This window comes from Vipera berus (assembly GCF_964194415.1).
Source record: "Vipera berus genome assembly, chromosome: 2".
Taxonomy (NCBI): domain Eukaryota; kingdom Metazoa; phylum Chordata; class Lepidosauria; order Squamata; family Viperidae; genus Vipera; species Vipera berus.
This window is the reverse complement of record NC_138203.1, coordinates 279,846,042-279,866,123: the sequence shown is the minus strand read 5'-3', so window position 1 is coordinate 279,866,123 and position 20,082 is coordinate 279,846,042. Positions and strand designations below refer to the sequence as shown.

Sequence of the window (20,082 nt, the reverse complement as noted above, 5' to 3'; positions counted from 1 at the left end):
CTCCAGTGGATTCTGGCCAGCGTACCAAATTAAAAGAATAATTGAAAACCTTAAAGATTAAAAAAAATTACAAACTGGGGAATTCTGGGAATTGAAGTCTATAACGTAGATAGAGTCTCAAGGAAGTCAATCCTTCACTTCTCTGGCCCTAGATGATAAATCTATTCATACAACTTCTCTCCTGCACGTGAAAATTTTATTAATTACATTTATATGGCTGCCCATCTCACAACGAGCATCTTTGGGTGCCGTACAGCAATTATTAAAAACAACATATAGAAATAATAGTTATAAAAATATAAAAAGTCATTATTGAAAATTTTTAAAAAAACACAAAAAACAGCTTTAGGGCCTGAACTCTGAGTTCTCCCCAAACCCTCCTTCCAATAGCCCTCTCCACTCACTCCCATCTCTGAGACAAACCGAGAGGTGGTGCTCAGTGTTGCCACGTGTTGATTGATAATTCTAATAGCCAATCATTGCATGTCCTTGTCCCAGAATGTACCTTCTATGCTCCATGATGGGGGGAGGGGGAGGAGAAGGTCAAGTGTTGTGACCCCAGCCCCGGAGGGTGCTTTATTTTTGCATGCTGACTCGGAGGATGATATGGAGGAGGAGGAAGCTGACACGAGCAACGTGCCGGAGGGGCCAACTCCCCTGGTGAGTCAGCAAGAACTGACTGTGGCTGACGTGCCTATGGACCCCAGCCAAACAGAGGAGGAAACAGAACAGCAAGCAGAGGCCGGCAGCAGCGAGGGGGAGCCCCTATTGGATGCAAGAGAAAGACGTAGGATACGTTGGCAACAGCAGCAGCAACTATTGCAACGCCCCAAGAGGCGTGGCCGGGAGACGTAGGGCCACACCCTACAGAGTATAAAAGGGGTGTGGCTGTGCAGGAAAGGCGTGGTGAACAATTTGTTGGCGTTTTGAGATTTGTAACGTGTCTGCCTACATCTGGGCTTTGAAGCTGCTGGCCGTCTGCCAAGGACCTTGGAACATCACGGGGTAATTACAAAAGTGCTGTCTGATATAAACCTTGGGAGAGAGTTGTCTGTTAGAAGACCAGCTTTCGTTTGTTCGGCCTACGTTTGGCTTCTGCTGGACTTTTGAGCCTCTTTACGGCTACTCATTGGGAGGGGACAGAACATCAGGGTACAAAGTGCCAACTCTGTAATAAGTGGGGGAGAGAATCTTTTTTCCCTGAAATTTGGGACAGCCACCCATCAAGCGGTATAAAGATCTAGATCTCTTTATCTGTGCGACCCAACTCGAAGCAGATTGGCTAATCCATAGGAGGGCTGTGAGAACGCAAACAAATTGTGCCCGACGTCTTCCTGGGGAGAATTTGATTAGGCATCTGCGTGGAGACAAGCAGATTTGCCATTGCAAGAGAGAGGAGGAAAAATCCAGAAATGTCTCTCCTCAGGTACAGGTGGTCCTTGGCTTATGACCGTAATTGAGCCCAAAATGTCTGTCACGAAGCAAGACCGCCGTTAAATGTTATGCACCCCAATGTGGTCATGGAGAGAGAGAGAGACAGGTACGGCCTTTGGAACTCCAGAACCAGGTCCTGACAGTTAAAACAATTAATCAGTGGAACAGCTTGCCTCCAGAAGTTGTGGGTACTCCACCACTGGAGGCATTTAAGAAAAAATGTGGACAACCGTTTGAATGGTTTCTTGCTGGAGCAGGAGGTCGGATTACCTCAGAGTTTCCCTCCCAACTCTGTTATTCTGTCAGGTTACTTAGTTTGGGTCATGAAACGCCTGCAGGAATACGTAAAAGCTCAGAGCGCACCAAGGACCCCTCATTTCAACCCTGAGCTACAATTATTCTCCTTTATTGGAGAATAAATGCTGGTTTGGGGCAAAAACATCATAAAATGTGCCGCAAACAGCCGTGAACGCAGGCCGGCTGCTGAGGATTTGAAATGGGGCCAATGGACCATGGGGGGTACAGCTGTCAGAACTCCAGAACCAGATCCTAAGCACCTCTGGAATGGGTAAATCGTAACTCCGAATGAGAGCTGAAGAAGCTTCTTGGATGAGAAGCGAAACGTCTTCAAAGAAAACCGAAAAAAATCCACCTGCCTCTTGAAAAAGCACCTTTGGGATAATTTTGAATGGTTGCCAAATGATTGTTTCGTTAAAGGACCTGTAGTTTGGGAGTGGTGGTGAGTGAACAGGAGGCCCGTTGCCCTGGCAACCATTTTGTGTGACCCCACACCCCATATCCCAAAGCATTTGTCCCAAAGACACCGGAGGCCCTGCCGTAAACGACAGAGAATTGAGAAAAGCAGCTACGACTTGTATTGTTTTAATAAAAAGATACTACTTTGAAAATATTTCTCCACTGAGTGACAGCACAGCAGTCCTTGACTTTACAGCCACAATGGAGCTCAACGTTCCTGTTCAGAAGCCATTTGTTAAGTGAGTTTAGCCACATTTTACAACGGTCGTTAAGTGAATCACTGCAGCTCTTAAGCTAGTAACACGACTGTTAAGCGAATCGGGCTTCCCCACTGACTTTGCCTGGCAGAAGGTCGCAAAGAGGGGAATCCCAGGACCCCGGGACACTGTGACCGTCATAAATATAGGTCAATTTGCTTAGCGTCCAAATTTTGATCACGTGACTGTGGAGAGGCTACGGCGGTCGTTAAAGTGTGAAAAAGGGTCCCAATTCATTTCTTTCAGTGCCATTGTAACTTCGAACAGTCAGCAAAAGAAATGTTGTAAGTCGGGGACTATCTATATCTACTGATTGCCGGAGCTAATATTTAGACTCTTCAAATAGCCAGCCGGGTGTGGGTGACTTCCGGCCTTGGGAACAAGGCGCAATGGAGGATGGGAAGCGGAAGCACTTCCTTCTGGGCTGAAACCTGAGAACGATAGGTAACCACGATAGCTATCAAGAGCCATGGTGGCGCAGTGGTTAGAAGGCAGTACTGCAGGCTACTTCTGGCTGACTGCCGGCTGCCGGCAGCTCAATTCTTACCCTCATCATTGTGCTGTGGTGGCATAAGGGTTAGAATGCGGTATTGCAGGCCAACTCTGCCGACTGCCAGCAGTTCGATTCTCACCAGCTCAAGGTTGACTCAGCCTTCCAGCCTTCCGAGGTCGGTAAAATGAGGACCCAGATTGGTGGGGGGCAATATGGTGACTCTGTAAGAGGGCTGAAGTGATATTGCTATTGCTATTCCCCTAAAGCAGCACCTTGCAGCTCCCCAGTGCACAACTCTCTGAAAGAGACAAAAGAGTTCAAATCTTTTGACACACACGCACACACACACACCCAACTGCGGCAGTTCCACATATTGCTTTAATGCCAGTTGGACTGGAAATTTTCTCTGGTTGCCAGGAGAAAAACTCCGCTTGGCGGCTGATCAGCTAATCACTGAGCTTCTCCGAAGTCTCGCACGCCACGGCTTCCAACTGAATCTTCTCTCCGCATTCGAAAACACTGATACTTTTGCCCAAGGCGTACATTTTCTGGTGGGCCAAGCACGGCGAGTGCTGCTTCGTCTGCCCGCATTCGGGGCGTTTATAGGCCTTCTCCTCCACGTGAACGATGGGGGGCTGAATCAACTTAGGCTGATCTGCGTTTTGATACCTCCGCTGCCCCAGGTGAACTCTCTGATGGGAAGTCAGGTAGGTGCTCCGGCTGAAGCTGTTCCCGCACTCGGCGCACTTATGGGGTTTCTCCCCCGTGTGAATCCTCTGGTGAGCATTCAGAATCGCCTTCTGACTGAAGCTCTTGCCGCACTCCAGACAGAGATACGGCTTCTCCCCTGTGTGGATCCTCCGATGCTTGATCAGGGTGGACAAGTCGCAGAAACTCTTGCCGCAATAGGAACAACTGTAGGGCTTCTCTCCCGTGTGGATCCTCTGATGGGAGGACAGGAGGTCGCTACGGATAAAGCTCTTCCCGCACTCCAGGCACTTGTACGGCTTCTCCCCCGTGTGGATTCTCAGGTGTATCTTCAGGCTCGACTTATAGCTGAAGAATTTCCCGCAAACGTTGCACTTGTATTTCCTCTTTTCGTTCGGCTTCTCTTCGGGGAGGGAAGCGTTGTGGAATCCCGCCGCTTGGGAAGCCATGTTTTTCTTACACTTATCCGTGAGGTAGCTTCTCCTTGTCCTCCTCAGCGGATGCATCTCTTCCAACTTTGGGGGCTCGGCTCTGTCGGAGGCAGCTTTCAAAGGTTCCCTGCTTTTTTCATTCTGCCGGACCTCACCTGCTGAAATGAAGAGAGATTTGAAGAGAGCAAAAGGGAGAAAACGAGACTCTAAAGTAGGCACCGGGGGGGGGGGTTTACACACACACACACACACACACACACATCTGGCACAACATATATATATGCGATTGACTCAGCCTTTCATTCTTCTGAGATCAGTAAAATGAGGACCCAGATTGTTGGGGACAATAGACTGTAAACTGCTTGGAGAGGGCCGTAAAGCACTATAAAGCAGTATATAAGTGCTATTGCTACTAATAAAGGAGAATAATTGTAGTTCAGGATTGGCGTGAGGAGCTTGCTTGCAGATATTTTATTAGCCAAACTATTGCTACTGATTAGACAGACAGACAGACAGACAGACAGACAGATAGATGTTATTGTTATTTGCGAAGTCGTGTCCGACCCATCGCGACCCCATGGTCAACATTCCTCCAGGCCTTCCTGTCCTGTCCATTTAAGCTCACGCCTACTGCTTCAGTGACTCCATCCAGCCACCTCATTCTCTGTCGTCCCCTTCTTCTCTTGCCCTCAACCTTTCCCAGCATTAGGCTCTTCTCCAGTGAGTCCTTCCTTCTCATTAGGTGGCAAAAGTATTTGAATAGATAGATAGATAGATAGATAGATAGATAGATAGATAGATAGATAGATAGATAGATAGATAGATAGATAGATAGATAAGATAGATAGATAGATAGATAGATAGATAGATAGATAGATAGATAGATAGATGATAGATAGATAGATAGATAGATAGATAGATAGATAGATAGATAGATAGATAGATAGATAGATAGATAGATAGATAGAGAGGTAGAAAGATAGAAATAGAGATAAAATAAATTTTTGTTAAAAAAAAGATAGCCTGCAAGGTTTTATTAGTCTACTGGGGGGAAAAAGTCCATTTCTACAGCCAATGTGTAAATGTAATCTGTTAGCAATTCTTTGATTTTTAAACAGTGGCTTCTAGGGAACTCACTCCTCTGCACCAGAAGAAGGACGGCCACAAAAAATGTAATCCAATATGTGTGTATGTTTACTTAGGCGAGTAGGAAGGTTTTTTTCTTTCTTCTTTAATTTACAGGGCTTAAAGTCTGCTCTAATTAGGAACCGACTCTGAGGGGTACACAATGTCCCCGCTGTAATCCAAGATAAAAGAAAAAAAAAATAATTCCTTGATTAACGTGTGTTCCAGGCTTCAGAAGGCAAGAGGTTGGGGAACACCTCTGCAAAACAAGCAAACCAAACTTCGAAGTAACCAAGCTTCGTGTCATGGTTCCGATTAAAAAGACATGTCAAAGACCACTTGCATGATTATTTATTCTAAAAAAAGTCCATAATGAGCAGAACGGAGCATCGGCACTCATGGATGGATGCCAGAATCTGAATCCTCCTCCCCTTGAGACATCATATCCTACAGAGTCTCCCTCCCTTAATTACACGTCATGAATCGCATTCACCAATTAATTTCACACACAAAGTTTCACTTCCCTTGAAGCGCGCTTATTTCTTATCTTCTTAAAACTTCCGGGTTGGATCCCTCCCGCGCTTTAGTGCTTCAAAGGCAAAAAGCAAAAAGCTGCCTCTTATATTGTCAGCGCAAAAACATCGCAATGTTTGCAGCCTTGACACTTCGCATATGGGGGTGAAAGCAGCTTTTCAGCCCTTTCCTGATCTACAAGCCTTGCAGCCCACGATATGTGGAAGGCCCCAGGTTGCAAAAGGCTGGTGCACAGAGGGTGGTGAGCACAGCACAAGACATCGTGGGCTGTCCCCTGACACCACTGGATGACCTCGCCAGGGCTCGCTGCCTTGGAAGAGTGAGGAAGATTCTCAGGGATGACTCACACCCTGGACGGTACCTCTTTACTCTCCTACCATCCGGTAGGAGATATAGGAATATAGCCAGCCATACCAACAGGCTGAAGAACAACTTTTATCCGTGGGCTGTTAGGCTCTTGAACAGGCAATAATTGTATAATTTTATGCTATTCTCCCCCCCTTTTCTTTTTTCTTTCTTTTTTTCTTTTTTTTTCCTGCTTCTTGTGATTTGTATCTTAATGACTACTATTTTAAATATTCTATAATTGATATAGATATGGAAATGAGATAAATGAGAACTGGACTACGTTACTAGGTATTGAAGAGAATTGCATAAAGGAAAAAGAGGTTATTTAGTAATATGAAATTGAGAAATCTTAAAACGTTTTAATTTTAATATCAATGTAAAATTAAAGCCAGAAAAAACAGATAAGGTGTTTGATGTTTTAAAGATGGAATGTTAAAATATGAAATATACTAAAAGATTGATGGGATATATATTCAAAAAAATAAAATAAAATAAACTGTTCAATGATTGATGGATAGCAATAAGATATATGTTAATTTAGATAAGAGATAGTATATATCGAAGAAAAAAGAGAGAGGAAGTATTGGTTATAACAACTTGGAGATTTGTAATAATACGTATTTGTCTGAAATGGAACTATTGTAACCCGGACACCACGTTGCTTTTTAAAGATATCATAAATATTGGAAAACTAATAAAATATTATTTAAAAAATTATAATTTTACGTATGATTGACTTGCGAGGCCGGTGTGTGGTGCAATTAGCTCACATGGTGTAACAAGATGGAGGGCTTGTTGTCACTGTGAGTTGTGGTGGGTGGGTGGGGGCACGAAAGGAGGCTCAGCCAGTCTAAATGTATACATGGTTGTAAAGGTAAAGGTAAAGGTTCCCCCGCACATGCGTGCTAGTCGTTTCCGACTCTAGGGGCCGGTGCTCATCTCCATTTCAAAGCCGAAGAGCCAGCGCTTGTCCGAGGACGTCTCCATGGTCATGTGGCCGGCATGACTAGATGCCAAAGGCGCACGGAACGCTGTTACCTTCCCACCGGAGTGGTCCCTATTTTTCTACTTGCATTTTTTTACGTGCTTTCGAACTGCTAGGCTGGCAGGAGCTGGGACGAGTCACAGGCGCTCACTCTGTTACGCGGCCCTCGGGATTCGACCCGCCAAACTGCCGACCTTCTGATCGACAAGCTCAGCGTCCTAACCCACTGAGCCACCGCGTCCCTTTATACATGGTTGTACTTTGACAATAAAGGTTCATTCATTCACGGGGGGGGGGGGGGGGGGGGAATGTAGCAATTTTTCTTCGGCTTATTCCGTGGAAATCTAGGAATCCTTCCTTCATACTCACCGCATGAATTTCTAGCTTTCTCTTCTCCCTCCCGGAAGGGCTTCGCGAGGTTGTCCCCGCTGTCAGGTGAGTCCAGCTCTGCCTTGGCTGAGGGAGCAGCTGCTGTCATCCCCTGCAATGGCGGACAGGATCAAACCTCAAAACAGAACTTAGGCACAGGGAAGGCAAGGTAAGGATGTCCCAAAGTTGCTTTTATTTATTTTTATTTTTTATTTTTTTTCATGAGGCAACTGGACTTTCTTGTTGTTGTTTTTCCTTGAAGACGTTTCCATTTGCCACCATCTAGATTAGAAGCTTCCTGAATGAGAAGTGAAACGTTTTGAAAGGAAAAAAAAAAGAAAGTCCAGTTGCCTCCTGACACAACAAAAACAACAACAACAACAACTCCGGGAGAACCATGACCTGGAGGACTGAGAATCTCCACAGACAAGGTAAGGATGGTTCGCCTCATCCGATCAGCCTGTCCCACTTATTCAGGTAGAGAAGGCAGAGCGGACAGGCCCCGCCAGTCAAAGTATTTTGATTGGCAGGGTCAAGGAAGAGGGCCTTTTATGCCGGTTTTGGGGGGACATCTTTGCCCTCAGAGATGAGGAAAGCACCCCAGGTCTTTTGGCCTTCTGCAAAGGGCTGTACGGCCGCAGATGGGGGACACAGAGGCCTACACAGATACAGGGTTGTAGGCTCCATGAGAAACACACACACACACACACACACACATATTATCAACTGCCAACCCACCCCCCCCAATCTTGGAATTCTTCATCTTTAAAAAATTTTAGAACGTTGTTTTATCATTTTAAAGGTTTTAATCTTAAATTATCCCAATTTTAATGTTGAATTTTATTGATTAAATTGTACACTGCCTAGAGCCTCTCCCTGAGGGAAATGACCAATTAAGAAGAATGGAATGGAATGGAATGAAACGGAGGAAGGAAGAAAGGAAGGGAGGGAGGAAGGGAAAGAAAGAAAGAAAGAAAGAAAGAAAGAAAGAAAGAAAGAAAGAAAGAAAGAAAGAAAGAAAGAAAGAAAGAAAGAAAGAAAGAAAGAAAGAAAGAAAGAGAAAGAAAGAAAGAAAGAAAGAAAGAAAGAAAGAAAGAAAGAAAGAAAGAAAGAAAGAAAGAAAGAAAGAAAAAATGAGAAGGTGGAAGGAAGGAAAGAAGAAAGAAAAAGAAAGAAAAGGAAGGAAGGAAGGAAGGAAGGAAGGAAAGAAAGAAAGAAAGAAAGAAAGAAAATGAAGGAAAGAAAGAAAGAAAGAAAGAAAGAGGGAGGAAGAAAGAAAGAGAGGGAGGAAGAAAAGGAAGGAAAGAAAGAAAAGGATGGATGGAAGGAAGGAAGGAAGGAAAGAAGGAAGGAAGGAAAGAAAGAAAGAGAAAAAGAAAGAAAGAAAGAAAGAAAGAAAGAAAGAAAGAAAGAAAGAAAGAAAGAAAGAAAGAAAGAAAGAAAGAAAGAAAAGAAAAGAAAATGAGAAGGTGGAAGAAAGTAAGAAAGAAAAAGAAAGAAAATGAAGGAAGGAAGGCAAAGACACGTAAGAGATCTGTCTGGTGACTTTACTCATTTTATGCTAAATTCTTTTTCTTCTCACCTAACATGGGAAAATAAAACTCATCCAGGCTGGGGAGGCTGATATCTAAAAACCTGCTTGAAGCATCCCTGAGAATAGCTAGGACAGAACAGCTCTATGCTCAACCAAAGCTAACCTTCAATCTATTTATTTATTTATTTGTTTTATTAGATTTATATACCGCCCTTCTCCCAAAGGACTCGATTTACAACTGCGATTGGCACCAGAATTATGGATTATAAGCGACGCGGATCGTTAAGCGAGTCACAACGTGACCACGCCTAAATTTACAACCTTTTTTTGCGGCAGCTGTTAAACGAATGACACAGTTGTTAAGCTAACCCATTTTCTTCGGGGGCCCGTTTTTGCCAGAAACCAAAAGAAAACACCACAAATCAATGCAAAGCAGTGAAAATCACAGTCACACACGACCACAGAATCCTTGCAAATAGCAATTAAATGGGAGCCAGCTGTCCGGCCCCCATAATGCAGTCAGGTGACCACGGGGGGGGGGGGAAACGTGCAGCCTCCAAAACCAGGTCATAGGTAGCTTTGAAGAGATCTGCTGTAACTTCCGTCAATAACCAGCTGGTTGTTAAGTGAGGACTATCTGCACAAGTCTCCTGAGAAAAGATAAATCTTCTATTGCAGGCATGTCAAACAAACAAAAGTCGTATTGCGACTTTTCCCCCATCGCCGGCAATGGGGAGGGCGCAGTTTCGTCGTGATGCATCCGGCCCACGGGCCGGCAATTTGACATGCCTGTTCTATTGACGAGGACAAAAGACAGCAAACTTCTTTGAAGACGTCTCGCTTCTCTGCCAAAGAAGCTTCTTCAGCTCCGGCTGGATGGTGGGGAGAATGGAAGGATTGATACTTCTGACAGACAGCTAGTCATTTGCATTTGTTTAGAGCAGGGGTCTTCAAACTTGGCCCTTTGATGACTTGTGGACTTCAACTCCCAGAATTCCTCAGCCAACGTGCCTGGCTGAGGAATTCTGGGAGTTGAAGTCCACAAGTCATCATAGGGCCACGTTTGAAGACCCCTGGTTTAGAGAGTCGTTGAGGCCACTTGGAGGTTGACCTGTGTTCTCAGGGTCACCTGAGTGCGTGAAGCCTTCTCGGCTGCAGGAGGTTTCCTGCCCTGTGTGATCTTGCAGGGCAGGTGACCCTGAGGACACAGGTCAACCTCCAAGTGGCTCGAACGGCTCTCTAAAAGAATGCAAATGACCAGCTGTCTACAAGGAATATAAATCCACCCATTCCCCGCCATCCAGTCAGAACTGAAGAAGCTTCTTGGAGGAGAAGCGAAATGTCTTCAAAGGAAAACAAGAAAGTCCACGTTGCTTGCTGAAAAAGCACTTTTGGGACAACCATGACTAGGATGACTGAGAACCTCCATGGACGTTGGGGACCACCATTGTAGAGCATCTATGCCAGACATGTCAAACACAAGGCCCCGGGGGCCGGAGCCGGCCCACGAAGTGGTTTCATGTGGCCCGCGAAGCCACCCTGGAAACAGTGAGGGACCGGCCCCCACTGCCTTGGCCCTGGCCCAGAGACCCTCCTTCTGCCAGAGACCCTCAGATCTGCCCCACTCCTGCCCAGGCCCCCATAGGCACCCTTGATGCGAACGATGTAGAGCTGGCCACGCCCACCCAGTAGGCCATACGCACTCTAGCCACGCCCACCCAGTAGGCCACGCCCACCCGTCCCCTTGAGGGCAACCACAATGCTGATGCGGCCCTCAATGGAGTTTGACACCCCTGATCTATGCAAAAAAAAAGGGGGGGCGCCTTACCTGTTGTTCCCATCTCAAAGACTCTCTCTGCATCCAGAGGAAATCCTCGGCCAGGGCCACTGCCTGGGCGCAGCACGCAGGGCCTCGCTCCCGCACCCAGCTCTGGACCTCCGGGGGCAAGACGGTCAGGAACTGCTCCAGGATCAGTAGCTCCAGGATCTGCTCTTTGGAGTGTCTCTCCACCTTCAGCCATTGACGGCACAGCGCCTGGAGCCGGTTGTAAACCCCGCGGGGCCCCTCGGCTTCCTGGTAGCGGAAACGCCGGAAGTGCTGGCGCCGTTTCTCTCGGCTCAGGGCGTCCCGGTGCAAGATGGCTGCTTTCACCTTCCCGTAATCCTGCCGGTCACGGGCCTCCAGGTTACCGAAAGCCTGCTCGGCTTCTCCGCGTAGGGCGGGCAAAAGCCGGACTGCCCACTCTTTCCGAGGCCACTGACAGGCCTCTGCCACTTGTTCGAAGGAGGCCAGGAAGCTCTTGGGGTCGTCCCAGGGGGTGGGCTCCTCCGGCCCCTGGCTGCCCCCCCAACCGGAGTGCAGAGAGCCTGCGGTTATGAGCAGCTCTTGCCACGGTTGGGGTAACTCTGCGTCCGTCTGTAGCGTCTCCCCTCCCACTTTCTTGGCACAAAATTCCCACAGGCGTTTCCCCTGAATCTCACTCAAGGCATTAAAGGTAGCCATCATCTCCTGCCTTCTGCCTCTTCTCCTAAAATGGGGAAAGGGAAGCTTGTAAAAAAAACAAAACAGTCCGGCCAATCCGTCGATTTGTCCGAAGAAACTTTTCCTTCCTGAAGAGGTTCGCTCGCTCGGTCAGACAACTAATTGTTTTGTTTTGTTTTTCCAAAAGGCTGAAGTTTTACCCTACGGAACAGAGAAGATGGGAGAAATGGGAAAAAGGCAAGCCAACCATTAGCTTTTTAATCATTTCATCATCGCCATCATCATCAAGAGTTGGAAGGGACTTTGGAGGTCTTCTAGTCCAACCCCTTTGAGCTATGGTGCTGGAGAAGACTCCTGCGAGTCCCTTGGACTGCAAGGCGATCAAACCGGTCAGTCCTAGAGGAGATCAACCCTGACTGCTCTTTAGAAGCCCAGATCCTGAAGCTAAAACTCAAATCCTTTGGCCACCTAATGAGAAGGAAGGACTCACTGGGGAAGAGCCTCATGCTGGGAAAGATTGAGGGCAAGAGAAGAAGGGGACGACAGAGAACGAGGTGGCTGGATGGAGTCACTGAAGCAGGAGGCGTGAGCTTAAATGGGCTCCAGAAGATGGTAGAGGACAGGAAGGCCTGGAGGAACGTTGTCCATAGGGTCGCGATGGGTCGGACACGACTTCGCAGCTAACAACAAAAGTCCAACCCCCTGCTAGGACATGCCAATTCCAGCTTCCTAGGCGGCTGCATCACCCCACACTGTCTCCCATTTCTTCTTACAGGCAGTCCTCGATTTAGGACTACAATTGAGTCCCAAATTTCTGTTGTTCAGGGAGACATTCGTTGAGTTTTGCCCCATTTTACGAGCTTTCTTGCCACAGTCGTTAAGCGAATCGTTGCAGTTGATAATAAGCCGGTTGTCCAGTGAATCCGGCTTTCCTACTGACTTTGCTTGTCAGGAGGTCACAAAAAGGGATCATAGGACACAGCAACGGTCATAACCAAGAACCAGTTGCCCAGCATCGGACGCTTAATCGTGGGGATGCTGCAACAGCGGCGAGTGTGAAAAAGGGTGGTCAGCCACTTTATTCCATTGCCCTTGAAACTTTGAACGGTCACTAAACGAACTGCTGTAAATCGAGGACTACCTGCATTCACGGGGCTGCAACTCTCCTGCAAACCTCAACTCCTTTTGTCAATTAAAGGACCCGATGACCCAACCCGGGTGTCAATTCCTGAATAACACTCTCCGCCCCAAAACGTCCCCAGACCCAATCTTGGGCACAAACTCCCTAACCAGGGTTGCGTTGCTCACCAGCACGTCACCCTTCTTGACGTGCTGATGATGGGTGCCGAGCCAACCCGGGTTGAGTTTTTTGTTTTGTTTTTTTTTGCTGTCGTGGGAACTCAAACTCAACTCGGAGGGCGCCAGCTTGCAAAAAAGCTGCCAGGCGGCGGGGAACGCTAGAGAGCCTCCAAAACGCCCTCCCCTGCTGCTGGCCCCGGCTCTGCCGGACTACACCGCCCATCATCCGCGCTCGCATTGGCTGGGGACGATGGGAGCCGGAATCCTGCCCCTCTGCCCTTTTCCCGCCTTCCTCCCGCTTTAAAAGACTCGCCTTGGCCTCCGCCCGGCTGTCAAAAGAGGGCGGCTCGCCCGGCGCCCTCCGAGGGGGAAGCGGCGCTTCCCGAACCCCGAAACTCCGGTCGCTCCCAGGGGAGGAGTAGAGGAAGGAGGGGCCAGAGCGCCCACTCACCCGTGGGAGAGGAAATGGAACCGGAAAAGGCGAAAGAAGCCTCCGAGGCGCCTCTCTAGGACCTTCCTCTCGTTCTCCCTACTCCGCCCCCCCCTCCCTTTAATCTGGGTTTCATAGCTCCGTTGCGGAGGATTTTTTTCTTCTCCGCCTTTTGGGGCATTTCGGGCGGCGGTGCAACTTCTGGGCGTCCGGCCAGGCTGCTCCTCGGCAGGTGGGGCTGCTCCTGGTCTCCCTCGGCCGGCCAGGAGGAAGGTAGCCCCGAGTCCCCCCCCCTGGGTCCCCGGAGGGTGGCTGAGCCTGCCAGGATCCCGGCTGGATGCAGGGCTGGACGGGGAGCCTCCGGGGGAAAGGATTTGGGTGGGGGGTCGCCCCACGGAGGGAAAGAGGGGGGCTTTTATTTTTAAGGATTTTTTTTGGGGGGGGGAAATATGGGGCAATGGAAAGAAATGATAAAGATAGAAAAATGTGGGTTAGACACCTTGATGCGAACAAAGTTATCACTAAAAGCCAACATGGGTTTGTCAAAAACAGATCATGCCAGACAAATCTTATTGCATTCTTTGACCAAGTGACAAAACTAGTGGACCAGAGGAATGCTGTAGATGTAATTTACTTGGACTTCAGGAAGGCATTTGATAAAGTAGATCACAACCTACTACTTGATAAGATAGAAAAATGTGGGTTAGATAGCATCACCACCAGATGGATTCGTAGCTGGCTGACCAGCCCTACTCTGCGTGTGGTCCTCAATGGAACGGCATCTACATGGAAGGAAGTGTGTAGTGGGGTGCCCCAGGGCTCTGTTCTGGGCCCAGTGCTCGTCAACATCTTCATCAACGATTTGGACAAGGGGATAGATGGGGAACTAAGGTAACGTACGACATACGACCGACAATCTTTGCTGGCCTGGCGAGTTTCTAGTGGTTTTGGAACTGTTGGTGAGACCGTTAAAAGTCGTTGGGGCTGTTTGAATTTGTTCTACCAGCAGCAGTGAAAAGAAGCAAGGCCTCTTAAAGGAAAAGGTGGAAGAGTCAGGATCAGAAAAAGGAAAGAAGCCGAGGTTGTCAGAATACAAGCGAATTTGAGGGCTAATCCACATGGAGCCCCATTTCCATCTGTCCTGTTTGCCATCGTTCACTCCTTGGAGACTAAAATGGACAATGTGAAATTTGAGCGGGAGGTGGTGACCCTTTGAGAGCTGTATGCAACAAAATTTCATTTTGATGTATGCCGATTGGTGTACATTCAAAGTGACAATAAAGTTATCATCATCATCGAACTCATCAAATTTGCAGACGACACCAAGCTGGCAGGAATAGCCAACCCTCCAGAAAATAGGCTTAAGATACAGGAGGATCTGGACAGACTCGAACACTGGGCGCTATCTAACAAAATGATATTCAATGGTGAAAAAAGTAAGGTTCTGCATTTAGGCAGGAAAAATCAAATGCACAGGTAGAGTATAGGTGGTACCTTGCTCAATAGTAGTAACTGTGAGAGAGATCTCGGAGTCCTAGTAGACAATCACTTAAATATGAGCCAGCAGTGTGCTGCAGCTGCCAAAAAAGCCAACACAGTGCTAGGCTGTATTAACAGGGATAGAATCAAGATCACGTGAAGTATTAATACCACTTTACAATATCTTGATAAGGCCACAATTGGAATACTGCATCCAGTTTTGGTCACCATGATGTAAAAAAGATGTTGAGACTCTAGAAAGAGTACAGAGAAGAGCAACAAAGACGATTAGGACTGTAGGCTAAAAATATAAAGAACAGTTGCTGGAATTGGTTAAGCCTAAAGAGAAGGACGAGGGGGGACATGATAGCAGTGTTCCAGTATCTCAGGGTCTGCCATAAAAAAGAGGGAGTCAAGCTATTCTCAAAAGCATTGAAGGTAGGACAAGAAGTAACAGATGGAAAGTAACCAAAGAGAGAAGCAACCTAGAACTAAGGAGAAATTTCCTGACAGAACAATTAGCCAGTGGAACAACCTGCCTCCAGAAGTTGTGAATGCTCCAGCCATGGAAGTTTTTAAGAAGAGACTGGGCAGCCATTTGTCTGAAATGGTATAGGGTTTCCTGCCTGAGCAGGGGGTTGGACTAGATGACCTCCAAGGTCCCTTCCAACTTTATTATTATTATTATTATTATTATTATTATTATTATTATTATTATTATTATTATTATATCTGGCACAAAGTAGGCCTCCTTCAACTGGGGGGGAGGTTGATTTAAGGGGAAAAAAGATTTAAATAGCTCAAATTGGGATCATGTTCTCCCAATCCAGAAAATACCCACTTTCTTTCTGTTTAAATCAGTGGTTCCCAAACTCTTCTATATCACGCACCCCTAAAATGCTTCTGATATAATCTCGCACCCCTTACCAAATTTTGAAATAACGGCAATGAATTATGCATATACACTATAATTTTGAAAATTGTAAACCCATGTTTTCGCGCCCGCAGGAATATCATCTTGCACCCCGAAGGAGTGCGAGCACCCTCGGTTGAGAATCCCTGGCTTAAATAGAGAATGAATATCCTGGATTTTATTCTAATGCTTTGATTTCATTCTCTCGCTACGAAGCTGGGCAGAATCTTTAAAAACCACGTTTTCCCTTGTTTTTCTCGGAAGAGGCTGTGAGTGGCAGCTGCTTCTTGGTGGCTGATTTAGAAAGGAAACTACCAAATGGTAGAAGAAGCTTCGGAGAGAAATGGAGGGGAAAAGAAGGGAAAAATGAACAGAGCTGCAGATGAGAGAAGGAAATAGAGAATAGAGAAAGAGAGAAAGAGCGGGAGGATATTTAGGATGGATTGGGCCTTGACCAAGACCTCAAACTGCAGAATTCCATGACGCTGAAGGGAAAAATGATGAAATGTGAAAGGAGAGGAGAAAAATTTGTTAATACTATACTTTTGCTGAACCGTAAAGGCCACGAGATAAAATTTGAGTTTCACCCCATCCAGTGCTTTTTTTGTAAAAAAAAAAAAAAGAAAAAGGTGCCGGAACTCACACATGTCATACAACCCGCCTTGCCTACCCTACAAGGTTCCATCCAAAAAAGGTGCCGGAACTCCGTTCTGAGTGTTCTATGAGAAAAAAAAGCCCTGACCCCATCACACACTCCCAAAGCGGGGATCAGTTTTCAGACCAGAAATTACACATCCCTCAACTAAACTATTGCTAATTTAACCGTGGTTTCTGGTACTGCTGCCCTTGGTGAAGTGATTCCAGTGGTTGGGTGGATGCAACACACGAAGCCGAAAGAAACTGGCTGACGTTGGAGCCCAAAGTCTGTCTTGGGCAGGTAGGACCACCAGGTGGAAATTTTGGCCAAAGGATGCCATCAGCCTCCCTTTGTGGAAACGGGGGTCTCAACCCCCACCATCAGGTATTGTTGTCCCTGATGAATATATTTACACCCTCCCTAAACTATAAAGAAACAATAGGAAGCCATTTTAGGAGGACCCCATGTTCACTCTGGAGGCCCAAAGAACAGTGTCTACATAGGTAATTATGCTGTGCATAATTAGAGCTACCTGACACATACAAATCCTATAGGGGGGAATCTTTGCCATTTCTCTCACATATAGCATCACACACACACACACACACACCAGCAAAACAAAAAGGGATCATCCACAATTCAGGCAGACAAATGTGGAGCACCAGGGACTCCATCAGCCATCCCTCCTCTCAAATTTCTAAAAAAAGGGCAGGCGGGGGGGGGTCAGGTCCACAGGGAGGATCCCAGCATTGGTTTGATTGGGGGGGGGAATGGCGGCTTTGGGGACCCCTCCATGGTTCATGTAAGGTGTCTTCTAGCCATTGTTTGGGCTATTTGGAGAGCTGAAGAAATCTTCCTCTGCTCTTTACATCTTTTCCTCTTCATCCAGCAGGTGCCACCGGGAAATCCTGTGGACAAAGTTCTGCTTCCAGGATCCAGTCTGGGTCACTCACTGGAACCAGAGGCTTAGTCTTCCAAGTTTTGGGACTCATGCTGGAGCCCATCCTTCTGCCCGTCTTCCAACTTTTTGTCCAAAGTTCTGCTTGTTAAAAGAGTTTTCTCGGTTAGAAAGCCCTGCACTTGAGCAGCCCCTGGAAATTATGCAGAGGGAGGAATGCTTTGGCCAAAGGTCCCCTCAGAGGAATCAGGGGAGACTCTCCAAATGCTCCGAGTGCGAGAAATCCTTTGCTCACTGGTCCCTCCTTTTGATCCACCGGAAGATGCACACGGGGGACGGTTCCCATCTGTGTTTTCTTTGTGGGAACTCCTTTCCTGGAATGTGGAGCTTTGCCAAACATCTCAGGCACCACCCTGGACTGAGGCCCTATAAATGTGGAGAGTGCGGGATGCGTTTTGCTAAAGGCTCGGACCTTGGAGCCCATCAGCGGATCCACCAGGGAAAGAGACCTCAGGAATCCTGGAAGCGCTGGGGACGATTTCCCGGCAGTTGGTGTCTTTCTAGGCCTCGGAACAGCCCGACTAAAGAGAAGCCCTACAAGTGTATGCAATGTGGGCAGCAGTTTCCTCACAAACCAGAGCTGCTTAAACATCAACAAATCCACACCGGACAAAAACCTTATCAATGTCTGGAGTGTGGGGAATTTTTCCGTTATATACATTTTTTTAAAAAACATGAGAAAATTCACACAGGACAGAATCCTTATAAATGCTTCGTGTGTGGGAAATGTTTTACTCGCCGTTCATCTCTTTGCAGGCATAATGAAACCCACGGAAAGGAGGAAAGCAGAACCTGCCAAGAATGTGGGAAATGTTTCTCCAGCAAGTCATACCTGCTGCAACATCAGAGAATTCACACTGGGGAAAGACCCCATCAATGCCCAGAATGTGAGAAACAATATCTGACTCCTGCCGCACTTCGTAAACACCAAAGGAGGCACACGGGAGAAAAACTCTATAAATGTCAGGTTTGTGGGAAAGGTTTTTTTGAAAAGTCAGCTCTTTTTCAACATCAGACAATCCACACAGGGGAGAAGCCCTATCAGTGCATCGAGTGTGGAAAATTTTTTCGTTTGATATCAGGCCTGAGACTTCATGAGAATGTGCACAGGGGAGAAAAAAAATTCAGATGTTTAGATTGTGGGAGAGCATTTGCTCATTCATTCCAATTTAGACGTCACTGCCAAATACATACAGGAGAGAAACACTATAAATGCTCATTGTGTGAGAAATCCTTTCGTTGGAAACAATATCTCAGAGAACACCAGTGGATTCACACAGGAGAGAAGCCTTACAAGTGTGTGCAGTGTGGGAAGGGCTTTACTCGCAACACGCAGCTTTTGATCCATGTAAAGCTTCACACAGGAATAAAATGCAAAGTGCAGAAAAAGGAAAAGTGTCCAGAATGTGGGAGATGTTTTTCCAGAAAGGCACACCTAATTCGACATCAGAGGCTTCACACCGGAGACAGGCCCTATCAATGTCCAGAATGTGAGAAACGATTTGTAGAGTCTGCTCAACTCCTAAGACACCAGAGGGGGCACAGAGGAGACAAGCCCTATAAATGTGGAGTGTGCGCAAAATGTTTTCTCACAGCAACAATGCTCCGGGTTCATGAGAGAATCCACACAGGGGAGAAGCCCTATAAATGTGGGGAGTGTGCGAAATGTTTTCTCACAGCAGCACTGCTTCGGATTCATGAGAGAATCCACACGGGGGAGAAGCCCTATAAATGTGGGGAGTGTGGGAAAGGTTTTCTCACAGCAACAGTGCTTCGGGTTCATGTGAGAATCCACACGGGGGAGAAGCCATACAAATGCGGGGAGTGCGGGAAATGCTTTTCCCGAAAAGATCACCTTGAAAAGCATCAAAACGTCCATACAGGAGTGAAGCCATAAAGACTCATATAAGAATGTAGAAATGTTTTTGCTCAAAAGGGAGACATCAGAAGAATCAGACGGGAGAGTGAAGGTAAAGAGATCAAATGATTGCAGAGGGATTTACTGTTTCATATTTTTCTTGTGTTAGAGTTAAATATTTAAAAGTAAATGAAATGATACTTGGAATTGAACAACAGATTATTAGGGAGAATTTGAAACTGAACGTGCTTGTGCAAACGATGGACATGTAATTACTTGGTTACCCATGATAATCTTGGTATTGTTCTCCAACACTAAATTTCTAAAACTGCCTGTGTTTATACTCCTCCAACTTTATCTTCCGTAGAACAGGAATTTCATGGCTACCATCTTAATATTCCGTTACTCTAGACTATATCAATAAAATAACCATTCTTTTGGGTTTTGTTCCCTGACTTAGCCTCCCTTGAAGAGTTGACATCTGTCTTGACCCTGTAATGTCATGTTTCTTTCCAAGACCAACAAGGCAAAGTAACATTAAATTTAGGTCCTACCCCTGGGATTTCTTTGCTACCGCCCAAGTGTTTTCAAACCGTTAATTCATAAACTTGTTTAAAAAATCCAGATTGGGCTAAAGTGCATCTTTGGGGTTTGGTACATTGTGTATCACGATACAAAAAAGATGTTCAGACAAGTAAGGGTGCAGAGAAGAGCAACAAATATGAGTAGACAAATGGTTGCAGGCACTGGTTATGTCGAGTGAGTCGAACGAAGAGAAGGACTAGGGGTGACAAGAGGGCAGTCTCCGAACAATTGAGAAGGGGTCACGAAGAGGGGGACAACCTATTTTCCAAAGCAAGTGATGGGGTGAACAAAAAGTAATGGCTGGAAATTAACCAAGGAGAGATCCGCCCTAGAACTAAGGAGAAATTTCCTAATATTTAGAACAATAAGCACACAGGCTTGTCTCCAAAAGTTGTGAGTCCTCCATGGTGGACGCTTTTAAGAAGATTAGACAGTCACTTGTCTGGAATGATTATAGGACCTCTTGC

At 46.6% G+C, this 20,082-nt stretch overlaps 2 protein-coding genes across 3 annotated transcripts; one reads left to right on the top strand and one right to left on the bottom strand.

The window, feature by feature from the left end:
* Positions 1-3,300: 3,300 nt before the first annotated feature.
* On the bottom strand, positions 3,301-13,200 carry LOC308661191 (uncharacterized protein). Of its 2 annotated transcripts, none has more exons than XM_081316040.1 (4): positions 13,069-13,200; positions 10,803-11,657; positions 7,441-7,552; positions 3,301-4,237 (listed from the first exon to the last, which is right to left on the bottom strand). In XM_081316040.1, exons 2-4 carry the CDS (start codon positions 11,478-11,480, stop codon positions 3,387-3,389), a joined length of 1,641 nt encoding a protein of 546 aa, XP_081172166.1. In that variant the 5' UTR covers positions 11,481-11,657; positions 13,069-13,200; the 3' UTR covers positions 3,301-3,386. The 2 variants fall into 2 exon arrangements, with proteins under 2 accessions (XP_081172166.1, XP_081172167.1); XM_081316041.1 differs by having other exon boundaries at positions 3,301-4,234.
* A 3,319-nt stretch (positions 13,201-16,519) lies between these two features.
* Positions 16,520-19,620, top strand: LOC308661204 (uncharacterized protein). Its single transcript, XM_081316070.1, has 2 exons — positions 16,520-16,598; positions 17,107-19,620. Exon 2 carries the CDS (start codon positions 17,315-17,317, stop codon positions 19,067-19,069), a length of 1,755 nt encoding a protein of 584 aa, XP_081172196.1. The 5' UTR covers positions 16,520-16,598; positions 17,107-17,314; the 3' UTR covers positions 19,070-19,620.
* Positions 19,621-20,082: the final 462 nt, after the last annotated feature.